The sequence below is a fragment of the Prenolepis imparis genome, unplaced genomic scaffold, assembly GCF_030444845.1.
Source record: "Prenolepis imparis isolate NDT839.2.m4 unplaced genomic scaffold, iyPreImpa1.0 SCAF_9, whole genome shotgun sequence".
Classification (NCBI taxonomy): domain Eukaryota; kingdom Metazoa; phylum Arthropoda; class Insecta; order Hymenoptera; family Formicidae; genus Prenolepis; species Prenolepis imparis.
The window spans coordinates 1,123,870-1,146,075 of record NW_028141167.1 but is presented as its reverse complement, the minus strand read 5'-3'; the positions used below and the strand labels follow the sequence as shown (position 1 = coordinate 1,146,075).

The 22,206-nt window shown below is 34.2% G+C and overlaps 2 protein-coding genes across 5 annotated transcripts; both read right to left on the bottom strand.

The window, feature by feature from the left end:
- Positions 1–281: 281 nt before the first annotated feature.
- Positions 282–4,199, bottom strand: LOC145940874 (major facilitator superfamily domain-containing protein 12). Of its 4 annotated transcripts, none has more exons than XM_083046515.1 (7): positions 4,068–4,199; positions 2,929–3,238; positions 2,555–2,837; positions 2,364–2,478; positions 1,904–2,272; positions 849–1,102; positions 282–578 (listed from the first exon to the last, which is right to left on the bottom strand). In XM_083046515.1, the coding sequence occupies exons 2-7, from the start codon at positions 3,116–3,118 to the stop codon at positions 458–460; spliced, it is 1,332 nt and encodes a 443-aa protein (XP_082902641.1). In that variant the 5' UTR covers positions 3,119–3,238; positions 4,068–4,199; the 3' UTR covers positions 282–457. The 4 variants fall into 4 exon arrangements, with proteins under 4 accessions (XP_082902641.1, XP_082902636.1, XP_082902640.1 ...); XM_083046510.1 differs by having other exon boundaries at positions 3,953–4,093; XM_083046514.1 differs by lacking the exon at positions 4,068–4,199 and adding an exon at positions 3,588–3,741.
- On the bottom strand, positions 3,781–7,645 carry LOC145940875 (maspardin). Its single transcript, XM_083046516.1, has 7 exons — positions 6,930–7,645; positions 6,606–6,740; positions 6,395–6,500; positions 6,186–6,306; positions 5,993–6,101; positions 5,600–5,848; positions 3,781–5,512 (listed from the first exon to the last, which is right to left on the bottom strand). The coding sequence occupies exons 1-7, from the start codon at positions 7,026–7,028 to the stop codon at positions 5,453–5,455; spliced, it is 879 nt and encodes a 292-aa protein (XP_082902642.1). The 5' UTR covers positions 7,029–7,645; the 3' UTR covers positions 3,781–5,452.
- Positions 7,646–22,206: the final 14,561 nt, after the last annotated feature.

Genomic DNA, 22,206 nt, shown 5'->3' with positions numbered 1-22,206 from the left:
CATCGTACTCTCGCGCCATCGCTGCGATGGCGCGACGCGCCTTCCTTTTAGGGAACGTTCCTTTTTGAAACTGCCGAATCGCACACTCGGCGACATCTGGCGCGGCTGCACCGAATTAAAATCGAGGAAACGGATGATAATCGAATCGATTAAATCGATCTCGAAATAGAGATAAATTTGAAAAAATATAGAAAGATAATAGATTTTTTTTTACATTTCTTCTGATCTTGATACAAGACGGCGAAACGAGTATAAAAAATAGGTATAAGAAAAATAATGGATTTTTGTTTAGATTTATTGCGATTCCGATAAGACGGCATCGCGAGTATAAAACACGAAATAACGTCGTCAATGTACAGTGTTTATAGTCCCTTGGACGACAGTACGTACGGGATGATAAACTAAATTGCAATCTATATCAGACATGCGAAAGGCATTATCAATCCGTCTTTGTGTTTCAAGTTAGGCAACGCGATACAGATATCAAAGTTATGAGTCCCAGTATCATCGAGGAAGCGCATACGATGGACAATGTGTCTCGGTTATAATTGAAACAGAGTTCCTTGTCGTTACATCTCCTGAAAGAGAATAAAAGCGGAATGATGAAAAAATAACGGATATACATACGATGAATAACGAAATAACTAATCAAATTGCCGTTTGCATCCGAAGGTCGTTAAAAATAAATTTTCCCTGGAATAAATTTAATATATCCGCGCGCTCTTCTCTCCCTTATTCTCTCTCTCTTTCTCTCTCCGCACGCGCGCGAATCAATATATATATCGCATATATGTAAAATTGCAACTCGTAATTAAATAAAATTCGTTCCGCGCCGGAATATTACTCACCACTTCTCGATGAATATCACCACGAGGCCGGTGATGATTTTATCGAGGAACGTGACGATGGAATACACGAGTGCGCTGCGTTCCGTTCTGGAGCCGATTAATTCGGCGGTGACGCTCAATGCGGTGACCATCGTAATGGAGCTTCCCGCGCCAATTAACACGGCGACGACATACACGACTGTCGTATTACCCGCGACAAATTCCGTAACGACTGACGCCGTTAAGCCGACCATGGCTCCGAGAAAATAGCACACCTATTTTCGAAATGAAAAGATGAATATACATTTTTGACCTTTCTTTCTTGATTTTTTATTCTTTTCTATACTCTCTTAAGCTAAATCATGATGAAAGTCATTGAACCTTTCTGTAATTTGCATAATTTTTTACTTTTTCATTAATGTCAATTCATAGATTGGATACCCAGGTACCAACTGTGTTTTTCATATATTGCATTACGATAATTTCATTATATTTTAGGAAGTTTCCGAATACAAAAGATCTTTGTTCTATCGAGAATACAAAGGTATTCCTTTTTTTATTTTTAATGATGATAAACATGTGATAAACGCACTAAAAATGAATGAAAGGCTTGATCGAACTCAGATATTTCTCTAACAAAATATATCGCTCTATAAATTTATCTCATATATAATATTATAACCCGAAAAAAGTCTAGATATAATCAAGTATGAAAATATATTCTATATAAAATATGTTCATATATATTTTATTCTTTTGCATAATTTCTGTTCGTACAGAAAAAAATAATAAAAAGAATATTGAAAAATAATTAGAAGAATTTTCACTTTGCTTTTAGAAAAAGTGTCGTTTATATATATATATATATAATTTATATTTGATTATATATATATATAGACTTTTTCCAGGAACACATAAGACGTATTTTAAAATCTCACTGATTCCAAGAGTTATTATATCACCAACTGATTTTCCTCAGTGAGATTTCACTGTTTGCAGTGCTATAACTGAAAACACATGGCTCTGTCAGTGCTAATGCACTGATTCCATTTAGGAGGGTGTCATCAAAGACTTACCTTTGTACCGCAACTTCTGTTGATGTATTTAAGTAGCAAAGCGGCCACGAACGAAGATACGTACGAGACCAATGGCACAGTAGCCAACGCCTGCTTGCCTCCGATTTCCGTTTCCTCTATGTACAGTGGCAGGTACACGGTGCTGAGAGTGATGAACAATCTGCTCGCTACGTAGAGCATCGCGACTCTCAACAAGATCGAGATACCAAGCCATGATATTCGACGGTTCGTCAAATTGTCCGACGATGAAATCGGCTCCTCGATGTTCGCTTTCGAGGATGTTGCTCGCTCCAGAAGATTCGCTTTTAGAAAAATGTGAAAAAAGACGGTCGCGGTCAGACCGAAGGCCGTGAGAACCAAAACGATATTCTGTAAAATATAAAATACATTATTACAACGCGTTCTCTCGTTGGCTCCCGCGTTAAAATTTCTTTCTCGGCGCGCGCTTCTTTCAACGTACTCTGAATTTATAATCGTCCTGCTGATCCAATTGAACCATCGACTCTCCACTAGTTGGTAAAACTATCCACGTAACTACAAAAACTACCACGGCCGCACTAACTTGGGCAGAATATCTACGATCAAATTTATCTTGATGTAATTTAAACAGAAAGAGAGGGAGAGAGAAAGAGAATGCTGCAATTCACATACCTTATTGCGGTCAAATCGGCTCGAGCCAAGAGAGAATTAGTTAACGAGGGAATCATTGATAGATGAGAGATCTGTACGGCCGCCCAGCCCGTTTGAAATATTGTAATACTCGTTACGTATAAAAACATGGCAGTGGTAGGAGACGAATTGGCGAAACCGCCAAATATTATGGGAAAGGACAGAGTGACCATGACAGAACCGAGGACGTGCCAGATCTTCTTCTTGCTGTAATGATCGACCAGGAAACCAAACACGGGCGTCGCAATCGCGTCGATGATTTGTCCTTGAATGAAAATCGTTTCGACATTAATCAGTAGCTGACGACTAAGATAACGTCGTCGTCTATACGTGTGTATGAATAATTGGACGCGTACCTAGGAGCAAAAGCGCACCGGCGACGACGGGTTTTAACAATGCCACTCGTTGAAGATAAATTAGAGTATAAGAGAACCACATGGCGGCTGCCAAATCGTTGAAGACATGTCCAAGAGCATAAGCGAGTTTCGTGGAAGTCGCTATTTTTCCGCTGTCCACGAGACGTGATCGCTCGTTGACGTTATCCATTTTTTTTAAGACTGCGTATTTTCCAGGGGATGCAGAGATGAAAACTTTCACAATTCCGGTGAATCCATCATGATGTTATTCCGATTTGTCGTGAAAAGTAATATCGCGTCCTCGTAATATCTGCGGGAAAATGAAATCAGGATGAATAAGATGGAAATTAAAATCTAATGAGAAATTTCGCGCGGGGAGGAAACATTTACGATCAAATATAGCGCGGAATTAAAAGATTAAGGATAACAAGTTCGAAACTTTAATAGAATTTGTTCCTTTGTACGATAATAAAAATAAATGTCTATCGTTGACGTTGTTTCTTTCTAAGGCGAACCTGTGGTCAGCGTTCCTTTCACTTAATTAGATTTTGCTGCAAGCTATTTTCCTTTAGGACAATTTCTCGTTACGAGTTGGACTAATCACAGTTGCGTGATTAGTTATGGATAAGTTTACGAAAAGCAGATGTGCATCAACATACCGTAATATCACACGAGGGATTAAATATAGATCGTACATCGATAATAGCATGTCTCATTACAATAATGACGCGACTACATCGACCCATTTGTTCAACGTATGACTCATTGAGAGTGACATATAATTACAGGAAAATCATTCAACAAAAACTCTGACAAAAAAATTGCTAAATATTAAAATAAAACACACGCACACACATCATATGTATCATATTTAAGTAGAATAAAAATTTAACATGTATCTACAAAAATTGACTAGTCTAATATTTTACAAAAAGGCGCGATGTAATACGCGATCGACTATACACAATCGATCGAGGAAAAGAGAAAAATTTAATAATTCTTTTAATTAAAAAAAATTAATTACACAGAAAATATATGAAACCGAATACAACACCGACTTGCCAGCATCTGTCTTACTTCACGACTGACAAAGAATTTTCTAAAGAGCTTGTCGAAAAAATAATCAGATTGCAGTTTACGTGATTTATCAATCCGAACGATATCAATGTTTTGAAACGTGCTGTAAGAGCTATTATAAAATTTTATTCTATCATCACAACGGATACACTATCGCGATCGGATACTGGCTGCCTTGCGTGCAGGTGAGAGACTGAACTGTGAAACGTACATTATACATTACACATACGTCGTTCTTTGCCAGAGAGGGATTATACATCAATTCACACACCAGGAAGATTAATATGGAACAACATCGGTAGCGAGTGTGAAAATGATAAGCTTATCAATAAGTGAATCTCATTTACACGTCGTACAAATCAAAATTTTCATTAATCATTTTAATAAACAACTTTTTCATTTTTCATAAAAGATATCAGATATCCGTATTTGTGAATATGATTAATATATTTAACGTACAAATTTTTTTATGAATTAGCATATTTCGCGTTAATTTGCATATTTTGATGAAATTTATGTAATTAAAAATTCTTTAGTACTTTTTTTTTTATATTCTCAGAGAGATTTATGCAATTAAACATATTAATCACAGAAACATCCTTTATGTCAATGATTTTAAATTATGCATACTATTATGGCCAATTAAAAAGTTCTTCAAAAATCAACGGAAAAAAGAAACTATTAGGGACGACGATGTCGATATATTATACTGGACAGAACAGGCCCTGTAATACGAGATTTTAAAAGAGAAATGCGAGCGAGCACACATGAGGGAATCGATATCAAGCAAGTTCTTATACGGTCTCCCGGTCAGGCGACCTAGCAGACTATGGTCAACTTCTCATTTCGCACACCATAATCGTGCTGCTTTTAAATATGTGCGTAGCTCCTAAGGGAATAATAAAAGAAACGGATAAAATAAAATAATTATACGCCTAAATAAATTTATATTGCATAAAATTTTATGAAAAAATTCATTTGTAAATTCTAGTCGTAATATAAATATTTTGGAAAATATATATTAGGTTCCAGTTAAAATTATTTATCTATAATAAAAGAAATTTAGAAAGATATCTCTTATTGTTATAGTTATTTTACTTTAAGTTACTGATAAAACGATAGAATATTCTTTTTTTTTTTACAGATAAAAGAAAATCAGGATATTACAAGATATAAATGATCTTTACATTTAAGGAACTAAATACGTTTGATATAATAAATTCAAACACAGCGCGTATACATATATAGTTCATATTATATAGTATTTGGACATTGTCAATAAATTATTGCTTTACTAAAGCTAAATTGAGAGATATCAATTAAATTATCTTTAACTCGATATATAAAAGGCGCAGATGCCCATATTTTTACTATCCCCTTATGAGCAATGGAATTCATTTTTTGTTTAATTAATATTCAATTTTTCCTAACATATAAATGCATTATGTTAAGTTTTAGTTGTCTCTGAGGCTGCATATTCAGTATCCTCAAATTGTCTTAGATGAATCTGAAAACAATTCCGCTAATGCTTTATCAATCATCTAACTAATAAGAATATCTCTATTTAATTGCTAACTGTACTTAATAAATTTACCTGTAAATGCAAATTAACTTCGGCCGATCGGCTTAAGTATGGAAAATTTCCACCACTCTTCAAGTGTGCCAATTTTGCGTTTGGATAGCATTTATACATTTCTTCCCTAACAGCGTTTGATAAAGCATATTCGTCGAAAACATCTATTATTGTCACTGGTAAATGACATATCTTTTGAGGTTGTACATAACAATTTATGCAATTCATTGTTAAACGAGATGCTAATTCAGGTTGCGTTAAGCTCTCTAGCTAGAAATTTAAAAAATTGTGATAAGTATATGTACACATAAATATAAATATATTAAAAATAATTTTTCAAACAGAACACATTCGGTACATGTTTCCCTCGTCTTACATTAATTTTTGAAAAAATTAAAGAAAATAGATTCATACCCGTTCCACCATAAAATCGATTGCCTCTATGATCTCTCCATCAACCTTCTCGGTTACAAAATTTCCCATTACCATTTTCTTCAGTACCATGGAGGGTAAAATCCAAAAACTGTAAATATAAAAGAAATGCAATAATAAGAAAGAATCGATATAAAAATGAGTAAATTATTTTGTAATAAAATGACTGACTTACACCGCTGCGGAATCATTGTAACTAAATACAGATGTATCCGTAAAAGTATTGCACAAAATTAAAGATACTACTCTAGGGCAGTGTACATTTATTTCTGTAAACTTCTGTGCCAGAAAACCACCTGTGAATATAAAATTTATAATTATGCATTTTACTTTGTAAGGTGATATGTGATTTAAAAAGTGAATATTTTGCTTATACATTCTAACCTAACGAAGCACCAAAAAGATGGACCTTGTCCAGTTCCAGGTAGTCCAAGAGTTTTCTGAATCCATCGCACCATTCCTTTACACTCCAATATACCGGTGGCTCAGCCTATAAAGGTGAACTTCCTGTCAACCGTTGCATCAATACGATGTAAACAAGATCTTTTACTTTGCATATACATTTAAATGCTTCAGGACTTTATATCCAACTCACTGATATAACTCTATAACCTTTGGCAGCCAGGCCTAATATCTGCCTAAAAAAGATATCAGCTGTACCGCAGACTGGTGGAAGACATATAAGCGGGCACTTGATAGTTTTTGGATTGGAATCGTACACCTTCCATCCCTGAAACAATTACATTTCAAGACAAAATTGCAGTGTTTCGTTATTTTCTTCGATGCTCAGATAGTTAGAATCAGAGATCACAAGTTGCCTCGCATCTTTATGCGTAATTCAATGATAAAAAATAAAAGGAGATAAACGTCAGAGTAAACAGATATCGAATTATCGAAAAACAACTGACTGAAATAATACCTTGGTGCCATCGGCGTCGACGACAATTTTCCTTAGAGGTACTGAGCTACGAAAACTCAGGTATTCCTGAGAGCGTGAAAGTTCGCTCGAATAAGACATTTTCTTGCCGAGGCAACTGGATGTGTTGCACTACGTATTTTCCGATATCGGGGGAGGGAACACAAATTAATTACGTGGTAATAGTGTAATTCGCCGTAGTCATGATGTTGTAAAACCTTGTAATTTTTTAGAATCTGCGACTAGGATTCTGGTTAGATTCCTAGATCATGTAGTCTTTGTCGATGTAATTCACCAGTGACATCTCATTCCTATTGTACTGTAATCTATTGTCCTTTCAGCCCTTTAATGTCCTTTTTAGGAAATCTGCATTCTCTTCGACATTTCACGACACAAATGTTTCAATCGTAATTTTATCTCATCCGACCTGACTCTCGTGACCGTTACTTAATGGGATTCAACTACGTTCTATCTAATCAATTTCGAACCCCCGTTGCTTTATAAAATTTAATAAGATATCTGTACAAAACTATTTTTCCTGGAAAATATAATATTTCGACCGAGTCGTTCACTATAACGCGACGTCACCGACCACCAAATGTGCACTGAGCACGAGAAATTACATGCAACCCAAGAAACTTCTTCCTTTTATATATTTTTCAAACTTGTTATTTGATACGGTTTATCGCCTTGATTGCAATTTGATATTCCTCGGTGCGCGCGTTATGCAACTTTGTTGCAAGAATAATCTTTTATCGCGCTGTATTCCTAAGATAAAAAAATTCATATTTATATAATCATATATATAAATAATGTATAATAATATATATTTATATATTAAAAATATTATAATAATATACATATACATTTTTTTTTTATTTATTCATTTTATTATATTAAATTTATTTATTATATTTATTATAAAAAATATATATATAAATATATAAAAATTTATATTTATTTCCATTTGATATATATACATATGAACTTTTTCCCATGAATTTAAATTATTTTAAATCTCTCTATTTTGTTTTACATATTTATAACAAATATTACAGTATAAATCTCACACACACACACACACACACACACACACACACACACACACACACACGCAATGCTAATTAGTAAATAAAGTAATTTACTCATGGATGGATAACTCAAGCGATTCATAAATGGCGCCATATTACGTCGAAAGAAACTTGAGGGTTACGTTCAGAAATCCGTACGTCAAAGTGCAGAATTTGACCGACCAATTGGAGACCGAGGATCTCTTTGTCCTGATTGGTCAATCGTACGCTTCACCCTAGCTGAATACATTTCTGAACACAATCTAGAATGCTGCCGCCATTTGCACTTGTCCGTGATCAAACGTTCGCGCGCTCATCGCCGGTTCCTGAAGATAGTACAAGTGTGAGTATTAATTAATGTCTTTACGACATTAATTATTGTATAAATCCGATCGCGTCGCGTATACGAACATGGTGATCGCGATCATACGCGCGAGGTTGACCTCGTCGGCCGTGAATCTCGCTCGAAAAGAGTCAGTTTCACCAATGTCGATTAACTTCATCCCTTCGTCTCTCTTTAAGAACGTATCTGAAAAGAGACCAAGGTATAATTTAATCGGAGATTGTGAAACTGGCCCAAAGTTCGTTCTCGCGAAAAACAAGGCAGTTCTGACTCGAGTCGTCGAAATGATCGCGATCGGACACACGAAATTTGATCTCGTCGGCCGCTCGGATAATTCTCGGTATTCGCGGTGGCCATTACGATCTTTATCTATCCGGAGTTTCGACGACTTTTCGACGCACAGTTATTCGGAGATATCGGGCGCGTCGATAGCTCATCGGGAATCGCGACAATCGTGTTTTTCCTCGAAATTTGGCCGAAATTTTTTTCTCCGAAGTAACTTTGAACAAAAATACTTTCGCGGCGTCGTTGAAATACGATACGCGTCCGATAATATATAATTTCCGCGGTAATTAGTGAAATGTGTAGTGGCCGATTCGGGAATATCGGCGACTCCTGAGTGCGTCGCCAGGAGTCGTCATCGTCGTTCGATGAGGCCCTCCGATAAGTGGGTCTTGAAAAAAGCGGCGACGCGAAAACGGAGCATCGGTTTCGTGCGCGAATAAGCTCTCGCGTTTCTCGCGTTTTACCGAAACGCGTCCAAGATTGTGATAAATAAAACCCGGACGTCGCCGCTCGTCGCGAACGAAAAAAAGTAACGCGAGTGCAAGTGTTTCGAAGCTTCTTCTACGAGGAGGTTCGGAGGCATCGGACAACGGCGGAACAATTATATATTGGTGAATAATTTATTTATTTTATTGTACTATTATTTATTTAAATAGTTTATAAATTTATAAAAAGTTTAGTATATACTTTAATATATTAAATATACTCATATTTAGTACATTTTTTGTGCATTGTAATATATATAATAATAATAATTGTAATATATTTATATTTTACAACTTACAGTTCACATAAGGGAATAAGGAGGAACCAAGGAAAAAGAGAGAAAGGAAGGAGATCCAGGATGGCATCGGGCAACGGCGGAGCAACTATATGGTAAATAATTTATTTATTATTTATTTTATTATTAATTAAATATTTTCAATATAAATAATTTTATTTTTCGAAATATTTATTTTAAATTTCACTATATAATTTATGTATTTATATTTTACAGTTTACAACTCCGCTGCTGCACATCGTATCGGTGAGTCTTCAGTTTTTATATAAATTTTGAATCATAATTTTGTGTAAATCTCCGCTTTTGCCTTTTTCAGTATTACCTTTGTTTGTCTTTTCTGATAATTGCGAATTTGTGTAAAACGAACGATAACGAGTTCTTTTAAATACCAATAGATGGCGCGATAATCTTCGTTTTTGCGTTCTTTCATACATATATCGTTTGATCGAAAACATATTTCATAGAAAGAAAAAAATTTTGAAAATAGACTAATAAGACTCTTCTATGCCCGAAGAAAGTACACTGAGAGAATTTTTTCTTAGAATTTATCCTGAAAATCATGGTAATCGTGGAACAATACGGTATGGAAAGAATTTTACGAGAATTTCTCTGATTAATATTTATCACAATAAAAATAATATCTATTACAGTAAAATATAAAACATGTTTGATTAATTTTACTAAACTGCATAGTAAAATTAATCAAACATTTTATATTTTATTGTAATAGATATTATTTTTATTGTGATAAATATTAAGGGGATGCTGACCTTGTCCTGTCTTACCGAGAGAACGATATTTTTCTGCACCCTTTTCTCTTTATTGGTTGAATAGAATAATAAATATTTTTCCACGTTGGAACCTCTCGATTTTATGTATAAAACAAAAAAAATATTTTTAGTTAAACAACTTTTTTTTGTTTTTTACATAAATTTGAAAGGTTCCAACTTTGTTTCTATATGTACTTTAATCGTGGAAAAGCATTTATTATTCTATTCAATCAATAAAAAGAAAACGGTGTAGAAAAATATTGCTCTGTCGATGAGGGTCAGCATCCCCTTAATCAGAGAAATTCTCGTAAAATTCTTTCTATACCATTGTTCCACGATTATGGTTTTCAGGTCATTCTGAGAAAATTCTCTTTGTGTATATAAGCCTAACAAATTCATCTTAAAATCTTTATTTGATTTGAACATTCAAATGGTCTAAAGAAAGAAATAAATCAGATCCAAAAGATTTTAAGACAGGTTTGTTGCCTAATTTCTATACCTGGCTCGTATTAACATTTTTTCCTGGATTTTTTACCTGAATTTTTATATTTATACATATATCAGAGCCTTCATTTTATTATTTCAATGTGAAAATAGACAAAATTTTGTCTGTTGTCAAATAAATCCAAATTGATGGTTCACATTTGGGACGTACAATAACTCTTTGAAAAAAAAAACTGCAACCTTGGCTTTCGCAATTAACTCGCTTTTTTTACCTGTGAATATTCAGTATCAGAACTTCATCTTAAATCTAATTTTCTTCGAAACTATATATAACAATAAATTATATATATATATAGACATCATGTTGTTTACAATGATTTATGACTTGGACAAAAAAATAATTTTATCAAAATTTTTAAGTATACAGATATAGAGGTAATAAAGATAAATAAAGATAACAATAAGAGTAGCGATTAAAAAAAACGGGGTGGAAAAAAAACTGCTAATCACACAAAATGTCTTCCTCAAAATTCTACAACCTACAACTTTCGTGTACAACTCTTCATCATCATCGGACTTCCTTTGTCATCGCGATTACTATGAAGACGCGAGTCATTCTCCTTGATATCTCTCGTAATATCTTCCGTGCTCCTCTTGTTAATTTGATTTAACTTACGATTATCTTTCCAGATATTTTTCTAAGAATAGATTATTAGAAAATGGAACATCTTGTAATTGCTTATTTTACGTTTCATAAATAATCGATCCACTTGGCGACGAGTTATCGATATAGCTTTGATAATTTGAAAGGGGAAATATTTTATTCCAACTATTTTCATTGAAAAATTAATAAAAGCTTTTCTTCGAGTAATTGCTTCTAATATATTTTATATATTATATATAGATATATTATTATACCTACATAGATTTTTATAAATATTATATTTATTTAGGGGAAAAGAATCTATATATAATCAAATATAAGTGTGTTGAAGAAAAAACTAGATTGACCTATCCGAGAAAACAAATCCATGATCATATACATATAAATATAATTATATATTTAAATTGTTTTCTTTCTTTTGTATAATTTCTGTCCATATATATACAAGAAAAAACTAAGAAGAATAAAAAATATAAATGAATTGATGAAAGGTTAATTGAGAGCCGAGCGCAGAACTCGGTGCGCATAAGTTGAAATAAATCGAATGTCTTGAAAGATTTAATATTGTTTATTATCGTACGTTTCGGTCCTCAGAATTGGACCATCCTCAGCATCTATTCGTAACAAACGTGAAATTCTATACAATCTAAAAAAAAACACGAATCCATTATTATTTCATAGTTAATATGTTAATAACGGATTCGTGTTAAAAAAAAAAATTTGTATAGAATTTCAAGTTTGTTATACCAATAGATGCTGAGGATGGTCCTGAGGACCGAAACGTACGATAATAAACAATATTAAATCTTACAAGACATTCGATTTATTTCAACTTATGCGCACCGACTTTCGCGTTCGGCTCTCAATTATAGCCCGTTTCATCAATTCATTTATTATTTATAATTGAGCCGTATCTAATTCACATTTGAATAAAAAATATATAAATTTTTATATTTATGATTACATGTAGACAATTTTTTCACTTCAAATTTTATTTTTTATTGAAAAAATGATTCAAAAATTATTTTTTCAATTATTTTTCAATTATTCTTTTTAATTTGTGTTTGTATACAGGAAAAATAATAAGAAGAATAATTTTTGTATCATTTTTTAAAATAAAAAATAAAATTTGAAGAAGTGAAAAAAATTGTCTATATGTAATCATAAATATAAAAATTTATATGTTTTTTATTCACTTAATTTTTTTCTTGTAGATATATACGGACAGAAATTATACAAGAGAAAGAAAACAATTTAAATATATAATTATATATTTTTATATATGATCATAGATTTGTTTTCTCTTTAATCTATAATAGTTTCTTCTTCTAATTATTCTTCCAATCTTCCATGAATCATTAAGAATCGATCAATCTTCCGAGTTCGATAGCGATTTTGATAACATTCAAAGAAGGCTAAGTGAACGTTTACAGAAATGCGAAGATCGATTGGGATAGGTTCCGTAACCACCGTGCTGTCGATCATGCGGGGGTGCGGCCTCGTGCGGTACTCGTAGCAACGAATGTACGCTATCCGACACGTACATACATACGTCTATCCGTCGACCTACGAACTGCAAGATTAACGATGTCGGAACTTCCGCGCTATTACCTCGGGGATCCGCTGCTTTTCCATCCCCTCGCCATTCCACCTTCATCGCGCCTCCCCTTCGTACCCCTTCAGCATCGGTTTTTCTGTTCGCTATAGCAACATCCGCGCGGTATATCGTGCACGAAAAAGGAAAAGCGTATGCGAAACAAATATATTTTACAAGAGAAATCAATGCACTGACTTGACAATAATGAAGACGCGATATTTGACGAGAGGTATATTTTTATCATGTCGAGAATCGAATGGATCGATGTATACTTAAACAAGGGGGGAAAGGATATGCGTGCGCGAGAAAACGCAAAGAAGATTGGCACGAGATAGCCGGATCCTCCCCCAACATTATGGGCTTGAGCTTTCCCTCTTTCTCTTTCTCACACATATGTATATATAGTCCCTTTCTCTTTCTATAGTTACCCTATCATCGTTAACCGGCGACCCTACCGTTTCTGTCTTCCTCTATCTCGGTACATCGCATATCGGCGAGAAACCGGGGCGATATTGCTCGCAGGAGAGGCGAACGCGAGAGTACGTATTAGTGAACCTGCCACTCAGGGAACGGAGGGCGGTGGTTGATTTTTTCATCCCCACGCCCTCTCCGCGCGTATATATATACGCGCAACGAGAGCGCGACTGGAATTCGTTTAACCTTCGTCGAGCAATAACGATTTAGTTCGCTGAAAACAAATTCGCCTCGTTGTGAAATCGTTAAATGTATTCAAAACGGGATATATTATTATACATATGTATATATACAATACGCATTCTGAAATACGCTGCTAAAGAACGATATTTTCTCACCCGTTAACCCTTCATGTATCGCGCGCGCTCGAAAACATCGTCATTACATCCAATTATGGCCAATTAATCGTTCGCCATTGTCGGTTCGATTCACACGTTTATACGCGTCGTCTATAAGGTATATAAGGTATTCACGTATAAGGAACGTGTCTCTAAGCGAATTCAAAGCGACGCGGCATCGCTAACGTTTACATTGGCAGAACCTCGTAAGTCATTAATAACCGATACGCGGAGCTTCGTTTCTGTCTCGCGTTAATTCGACGTATCGAATCGAACGACACACCGTGCTCGTTAATCTTCCTTCCTTCGTATCCGTCACTCCCGGCGATTTATTTAAAGAAGGTTGCGTTTTTTTTCTTCTGTTTTCTTTCATTCCGCCGGTCTTTTTCATCGTATAGAGTATAGAGCAAACGCTCGGACCAGAGTTAATTAATGCGATGAGTACCATCGGTATGCGGGTACGATATGATAATGTATCGGTGAAGAACGCGAAGTCTCTCGCGATATGTTCTAGCGAAATATTTTAATCGCGAGGTCTCTGTTCGAATAGAAATTTTGCCTCTATCTTTTTCACGTTTATCGAAAGAATCTACTGCAATTTATTAGAAAAAAATCAGTATGAAATTTGTCATAATCAGACGCGGAGCAAAGTATATTTTCATCGAAAATCAATGAAACACTCAAAAATCTTCGAAAAAATCTTGTATTGCTTTGATTAGTGACATTCTCACTGATTCAGTTGAAGAGAATATCGATGTATGTAGAAATGCAAAATAGAGATCAAGTTCATTTTTATATATTTTTTAAACAAAATATAATTTTTTCACATAAATCGAGGTTGATTCCATTGCTTAAAGAATCACATGAGTCATATTAAACAATTTATAAAAAAAAATAATCAAATCTAGAACATATATTTTCGAATTGATTGTATCACCGGAATGTGATTCAATGGTATCACCGGAATGTGAAACCTTTTTTTCGTGAAGTGCCTGTTTCTCTCTCTGCGGGGAATCTGGATAGATATACAACAAAACGAAGAATCGATTTTTGTTGTATATAATATAGGTATATCTATTTTGTCAACTCTCTCTCTCAGGTAACAACTAACAGGAAGTAGAAAAATGAATTTCTATTATGGGTGTTCCAGAATCCAGAATGATGGGGACTAAATTCGTGTGCAGGTAGAACGGGAAATGTTTGAATTTTTGTAAAAATTTATGTATTTAGAATTTATCTCAATTTTGATATTAGATTTTGTATTCAGTCATTTGAATAAAACCTCTACATTTGAATAATTCAATTGAAAACTATTTGATAGATCCTCAATAATTCGCAACTTTTTCACAATAGATTCCATATTTAATCACGAATATTTTATCAACTATATAGTCGACACAAGAAATTCCTATTGATGATTGGAAGTATTAATAACATGCTTAATTTTTGTTACAATAAAACTTTTCCAACATGTCGCATATCATAGCAATAACTAATCCTAAAATGTTAAATAATTAAAATAAATAGTTCTTTTTGCGATTTTAAATTTCTCAAAATTGACATGAAGGAATTTGGAAAAGCAATAGGATACGGGAAACCGTTAGCTTTTTTCTTTTATTCAAGAAAACACTATTTTAGATTGAACTTTATACAAAAGAAACAATTGGTAAATCAGACAAAGACCTTGGATTTTGATGTGACTGTTATATCAAGGATAAAACTAAAACTTTAAAGAGAAATTTCGAGAATTGAATTTATAAATACGGGCAATAAAGCATGGAAAGCATCATTAATCTTTCGTCACAGTAATTTCGGTTTGTAGCGGTGACATTCGCCATTTCATTCGCTCTCTTTTCTATCCTTTTCTATCGCTCGTTCGGCTTTCCTCTCCACCACACACCATCTTGCCTTCGTATATATCTTTCCCGTTCTCGCACTTTCTAGGATAATTAATGATCACGAAAGCGATCTCTTCACGGTTGTCTCGTCTCTCGGAGCAATCTTTCCCCGTCTCGCTCCCGTCTCGTTACCTTCCCCCGCCTTCTACTCCCTCTCTCTTCGGCAAATCGTTTTTTCGATTTAGATAATCATTTTCCGATCATGAATACGCTAAAAACACTATGGCGAAAATAATAAAAAGAAACAACTCTGAAATACTATTAAACAACTCTGAAATATTTTTTCAAATGCGTTACTAATTTTTTTTTACGCTATTTAACTTAATGGCAGCGTTAGAAACGACCATTAAAGAATTAGAAAAGAGAAAATTCATCCTTGTATTTTCAATATTACATATATCACGAAGGTTACATTACTGGAAAATATATGCAACTAGAATAGTCAATTGAAAAGATCATAAATTACCTTCTCCAAGGAGATTCAAGGCGTAAAAAGTATCGATGGAGGTTGGTAGAAGAATAGATAAACCTTTGAGAAGATTTGCATAGTTGTCTTCAGCTGTCGCGTAGCAGATTCTTTATAGAATCTTGACAGACGTCGATCTCTAATTATCTGGAAATAGGGAGGTTCTGCCTGTTGTCCCCTCCTCTCTCTGTCTCTCTTCTCCTCTCTCTTTTCCGATAATAAATATTTTCATGACAATCGAGCCAACTCTCGAAGGGGGCTGCTAGACGTCGCTCGTCGCATTATCTCGCTTTGGCTAATTCCTTCGCAAACGACTTGGTTTTCTCCTTCCTTTTTCATCGCGTCTTGCATCTCTCGTAGCCCTCTCGACTGAATACGGAAGCGACGAAAGCTGGAATTTCCGGTTGATTCGGCACACTAACGATGGGGTGGTTTAACCCCCCTCCGTGTGGGGACAGTCACGCAGACTCGCGCGCGATCATCTCCCCATTGTCGGGCGTTTGCGCAATCTGCCTCGTTGACAATTTGCACAATAATGGGCCTCGCATCGGCGAGGAGCAAATTAACACCGTGCGGCCGTTAGGAATCGCGGGTTTTTACCCAGCGCTTCGTGTTCGACGCGACTTCTTTTTTTTTTTTTTTTTTTTTTCTTTTCAATATTCTCGTAACATTATTTTTATAAATGCCATACGCGACAGCTCGTCCGAATCATTTTTCTTACGATCGACGTAGAACGCGCAATATCTCGCGCGAATTCAAAAGAAGCGCAGAAGAAGAAGCTGACAAACGTAATTGGAAATTGCCGTTCTAGATTCTCGCGAGGCGATTCCGCGAAGCATCGTGAAAACCGCTCGAGGCTTCGGATATCGGTTTTCTTGCATCAATATTTAATCGCGGTTAACAAGATGGCGATGGTATGCGCGCCACCCAGACGGGCTATAAAAGAGTATGAGGCCGTAATATAGTCAACGACATTCTCGGTACATCCTTATTGCGGCCGCGTACATTATCGTGACAAGGGGAAAGAGAGGAGACGGAGAGAGAGAGAGAGTGAGAGTGAGAGAGAGAGAGAGGAAGAAAACGGGGGAATCGCGGCGAAAAGAAGGCGAGGAGAGATCTCGTGGAGAGGAAGATAGAGCAAATAATCCAGTCTCGTGCCGCTCGCGGTTAGCCTGAGAATTGTCAATCGAAGGTGCCAAAGAAATAAGAGAACGTTTCGAGGCGCGGCTTCTCAAACATCCTTCCCTTGGATGTGGCCGCGAAGAGAGACTCTCGTTCGCCTCGTATAATTATACGTACCCGATTATATGTATTTGGACATAGCATATTGAACGCCGAGTCACAATGAATATCTCTACATTCGATTCCTGCTGATGTACTTGGTCCAAGTATATTTATACGTATATATTCCCGGAGATGTCACATATCTCTCTGTTGAGAGAATATTCGAGCGTTATAAATAGAAGGAAAAAAAATCTTTCACGCAGAAAGTACGCAGTACCTGTAATTTCAATTCTTTCGATTAGTACGAGCACTAATGAGCTTGGATAGCAGTGACCGTTAGAGATAACGCACGTGCAAATTCCGTAATATTCCGTACGTTAAAAAAGTAATCGTCGGCACCCTCACGATATCGTCGTGCATTCTTGTGCCCGATTTTCCGATCGCCGGGCGAGCACATATACGGGCGGATGAGCAGGAAGCACGTGGTCATGTCGTACGTGTTCTTGTATTATGCGCGTTATTAGCATAAATTATTCACGTCCTGCGCAAATTCGATAACAATGTATCTTCGATGCGAACGTGGATATTATTCTTGGCACGCACATCGTCAAGGAGAAATCGTTATAGCTCTTATCGAGGAAATACACATTTCAACTTTCTGACTTTTATAAATAATAGATTCCTCTGAACCTATATATCTGCTATATCTTGTGCTTTTTTCTCAAATCCGTAACAAAAATAACTTACTGAACACAAAGAAGTTTTGTATTCTATTATTCGCATTGTTATTGTTTCTGCCAGAGAAGTCTTATATGCGGCTGTATCCATTTTTGCTTTGTGTTATTTCGATACTGTATTCAAATTTCAAAAAATTATATTAAATTATTTCTTAACGATTGAAGAAAAATGAGAAGTTTAAGTGACAGTCCTGGGAACAGGACTCCTGCGAGGGGTATCTCATTCATCAAAAGTTTTAATATGTATTGTAAACTGTCACTGTGTCACACTGTGTTTTTGTTGGATAAGCTCCCTTAAAGAATCCGCCTATCCTATAATACATATTGTGAGACATCCTATTGAAATCAAATTTTCTTAGTTTGAATTTTTCAGAACAAATAATAATAGTTAACATCACAATGCACATCAGAATATAATAATTAACGAGACAAAATATTAGAACCTGAAATAAGAAAGATAACATTGAGCGGGCTAATACGAGTCAACATTCAGGTATAGATATACATTAATATACCAGGTGTCCCATTTAAAATTTGAGTGGGTCACTCAAATATCTCATTGTCAGAAACACTGCGTTAAATCGAAAAATGTTTCCTACAAAAGTTGTAGGGTTTCGAGGGGGACATAACATAGTAATATTCATATGACCTTGGGCGGCGTCTCCAAGGTCAAATAAAAGTGAGAATGAATTTTGAAAAAAAGAAAAAATATTAGGAAAATAAAAAAATGCTTCAGATAAAAGTTGTTCAAATTAATTAGTAGAAAAAGATGTTATAATAAAAAATATGGGTTTCCATTTAAAATATTCATTCTCACCTTCACTTGACCTTGGACGCGCCGCCCAAGGTCATATGAATATTACTATGTTATGTCCCCCTCGAAACCCTACAACTTTTGTAGGAAACATTTTTCGATTTAACGCAGTGTTTCTGAGATATTTGAGTGGGTCCTTTAAAATGGGACACCCGGTATATAAAATTACAAATTGTTCGATGAAAAAAGATTTAATGAAAAAAATAATGTGTACAAAATAATGGGCAAATTTTGTCAAATTTTAATTATTGTCTCTATAATGTGTTATTATTTTTAAATTATAAAATGTAAAAAATAAAAAATTAATAAATATTACAATTAAAACAAAATATTAATTATATAAAATTAATAAGAACAATAGAAAATTCATAATTGTATATTATATTATATTATTTTTGACTTATTGTGTGTGTGTTAACGTAACTCTTTCGCCGTTACCCACTGCAGAGCCTTCAAGAAATTTTTATGGGTTCTGCAATTTTTTCTACAAGCAATATACATATACATGTATACCCCAATCTATAAGTATATCGTATTAAATATACGTATTGCAGATGCGTATATGAAGATCTCCACATGGAGATATTTCTTTTTATAATCAATCTAATTACATTTTTTTTTACTAAATTAAACAGTATTAATATTTAAATATTGTATTTTATTAAAAAAAAAGAATTAAAACATAATTACACGCATTCCGTCACATTACTTAGAATTATACGGCGCATTACGTGGAGTTACTTAGAATTCTCGGTAATTCGCAATACATGTAAAACTTTTGATGAGTGAGACAACCCTCGGGAACAGTATTAACGACTTATTAGATCGGATCGGTGCACTGCGAAACAAGACTTTGCGAATCAGAGAAGGATAAGAAGAAGGCAGAAAAGAGAAAAACGAAAAGTAGAAGCTAAGAGGATGCTATCTCGCGAAATGGTCCGAGATGGGCCTTATTACTGGCGGGATCAAACAGCACAGGGTGTTAACTGCTTGCGCGGTCGTGAGGCGAACGAAGCGGCAAGAGAGTTAAAGTTTAAACGGCTAGCTGAGAGACGCGCACTTGCTGTATTCTTTTTCGTCTTTCACTTTCTTTCTTCCTCTTAATCTCTCCTTTTTTTTTCCTCTTTTTTTTCTTTTGTATTTATTTCATTCTTTATACTGTATGACAATCTATTGTAGAAGCTTATTATATAATCATGTTCCGAATTTTATACAATATTGACGGCATTTTGGTTATTCTCAAAAGGTTTATTTAATGGATTCTTGAATATTATTATACCAAAGAAAATTCTAATTTTCAAATGACTGAAGAATTTTTCAAGTAAAAAATTATACTTTTGTCAAATCCAACTAAGCATCCTTTTTTTTTATTTTATCAGTTTTTGTTGATTAATTGTCTTCTTTGTGTTCGTATATATACTAGAATGCCTAAAATCTTTTCGAGATTGGTAAAAGCTTTCAGTTATTGTCTGTTGCCTTTGTCCTTAAATAGGAAAATTCAGTTAGCCGTAAAAAGGAAATAAGCCGTAAGAGAGAAATAAATAGAACAAATTATTTATTTTGATATTTTAGACTTTGATATTTTACGCGGTGTACATGAACATAATAGCATTGAGGGTTTGAACCGCGTAGACATTTTATTTGATTCCGACGTTTCGTGAACATTTCAGCTCACTTCATCAGGGAGGAACAACCCTGATACTGGATTAGGTATCAGGATTAGGATCATACCAGTACCAGATTGTTCTTCGCTGATGAAGTGAACTGAAATATTCGAAACGTTGGAATAAAACAAAATGTCTACGCGGTTCAAACCCGAAAATCAATGCTAAATTATTTATTGTATATCCACTACTATAGTTATCACACAACGAGATAGTATTGAATAATTTTTTAATTGTTATGAAAATAAAATTAAAAATATCTCTCTTTCTCAAATTAATGATTAATTCACAAATGAGAGTTAAGAAAAAAATCTGTTGTGTATTTGAAGAAAAATCTTCGTAGATTTGCAGCATCTTATATATAAACAATACGTTAAGAAATGCAGAAATAAGTTTCCTACAATGTTCGTCAACAGCGCGTACACTATAAATAATCGAATATCCCAAGCTAACAACAGTTTGAAGCACGTTCAATCACATGTAATCTTATATCGTAATTTTATGTCGAAAATAAGAGACATTATTCTTCAGATTTTGATTGTTATCTTCGCCGGCTCGAACCGAACACACGGTAGACATGTGTGCAAGTAGGTAAACATAGAAAATTGTTTACTAATGATTAACTATACATGCGCAAGATAATACAGATACTTACGTTGCACAACCTTTACAGACGATTTTACACGCATGGTATATTTTGAAATTAAAATGTATATATACATAATATATACAAATTCAGATAGGAAACGGGCTCATAAGAGCCAGGCGCAAAAATTAAGCGCAACAAACTTGTTTTTAAATAATTCTTTTTTATTTAATTTAAACGTTTCGGTTCTTCCTTTGGACCATCTTCAGCATATCCTATTAAGCAAATCCTATTAGGCGACATAATATAACCGTGCGGTATGGTAGTCCCATAATATAATTTCCTCTAAATCTTCTATTTTAATTATCTCAAACTTTTCAATAATTTTTTTACTTTCAATAATATATTTATATAACTAAAATGTGATTCTTAAAATCGGCCATTCCCGCTTCAGCGACTTTTCGGACCTATATTTTTCTCGCCTATTTTCCCGTTGTAATAAGTCGAGGATTATTAATTTGATGGAACGTTGTAATCTCAATTCGAGATACCGTGCCGAAAAATTGGAAATTAATTTTCGGGCTTGGCTCTGTGGCCGATTTTAAGAATCACATTTTAGTTATTAAATACTGAGAGCCGATAAAAAGATTTTTCTTAATATATATTTATATATCAAAGACTTTTCGATTTATTAATATAATTTATATTTTTTCTTAAAAATTTGAATGAGAAATAGATAGACAATTTAACAGTAAACGATGGGAACAAACTCGATATTTTGATTTTATAGACGATTTGATATATGATTCTTATTTTCTAAATTTTTTTTTTTTTTTCGAGAAAATATATAAAATTGTATATATAAATATATAGTTAAAATATATATTTTATTGTACTGTGGTTTTAAGTATGGCGTGTAAATGATTACTTTTATAGTTATTTAAAAACATTTTTATGATATACAGTGTGTTTTAAAATCTATTTTCTTTTAAGAATAGTCTAATCTTTTGAATAATTTAAGATAAAAATCTTCAAACAATAAATTCTTTAAATATCGCTAGTAAATTAATCAAAGGATCAATATTGAAATAATCGACCAAACTAGCACAAATTTTTTACTTTATT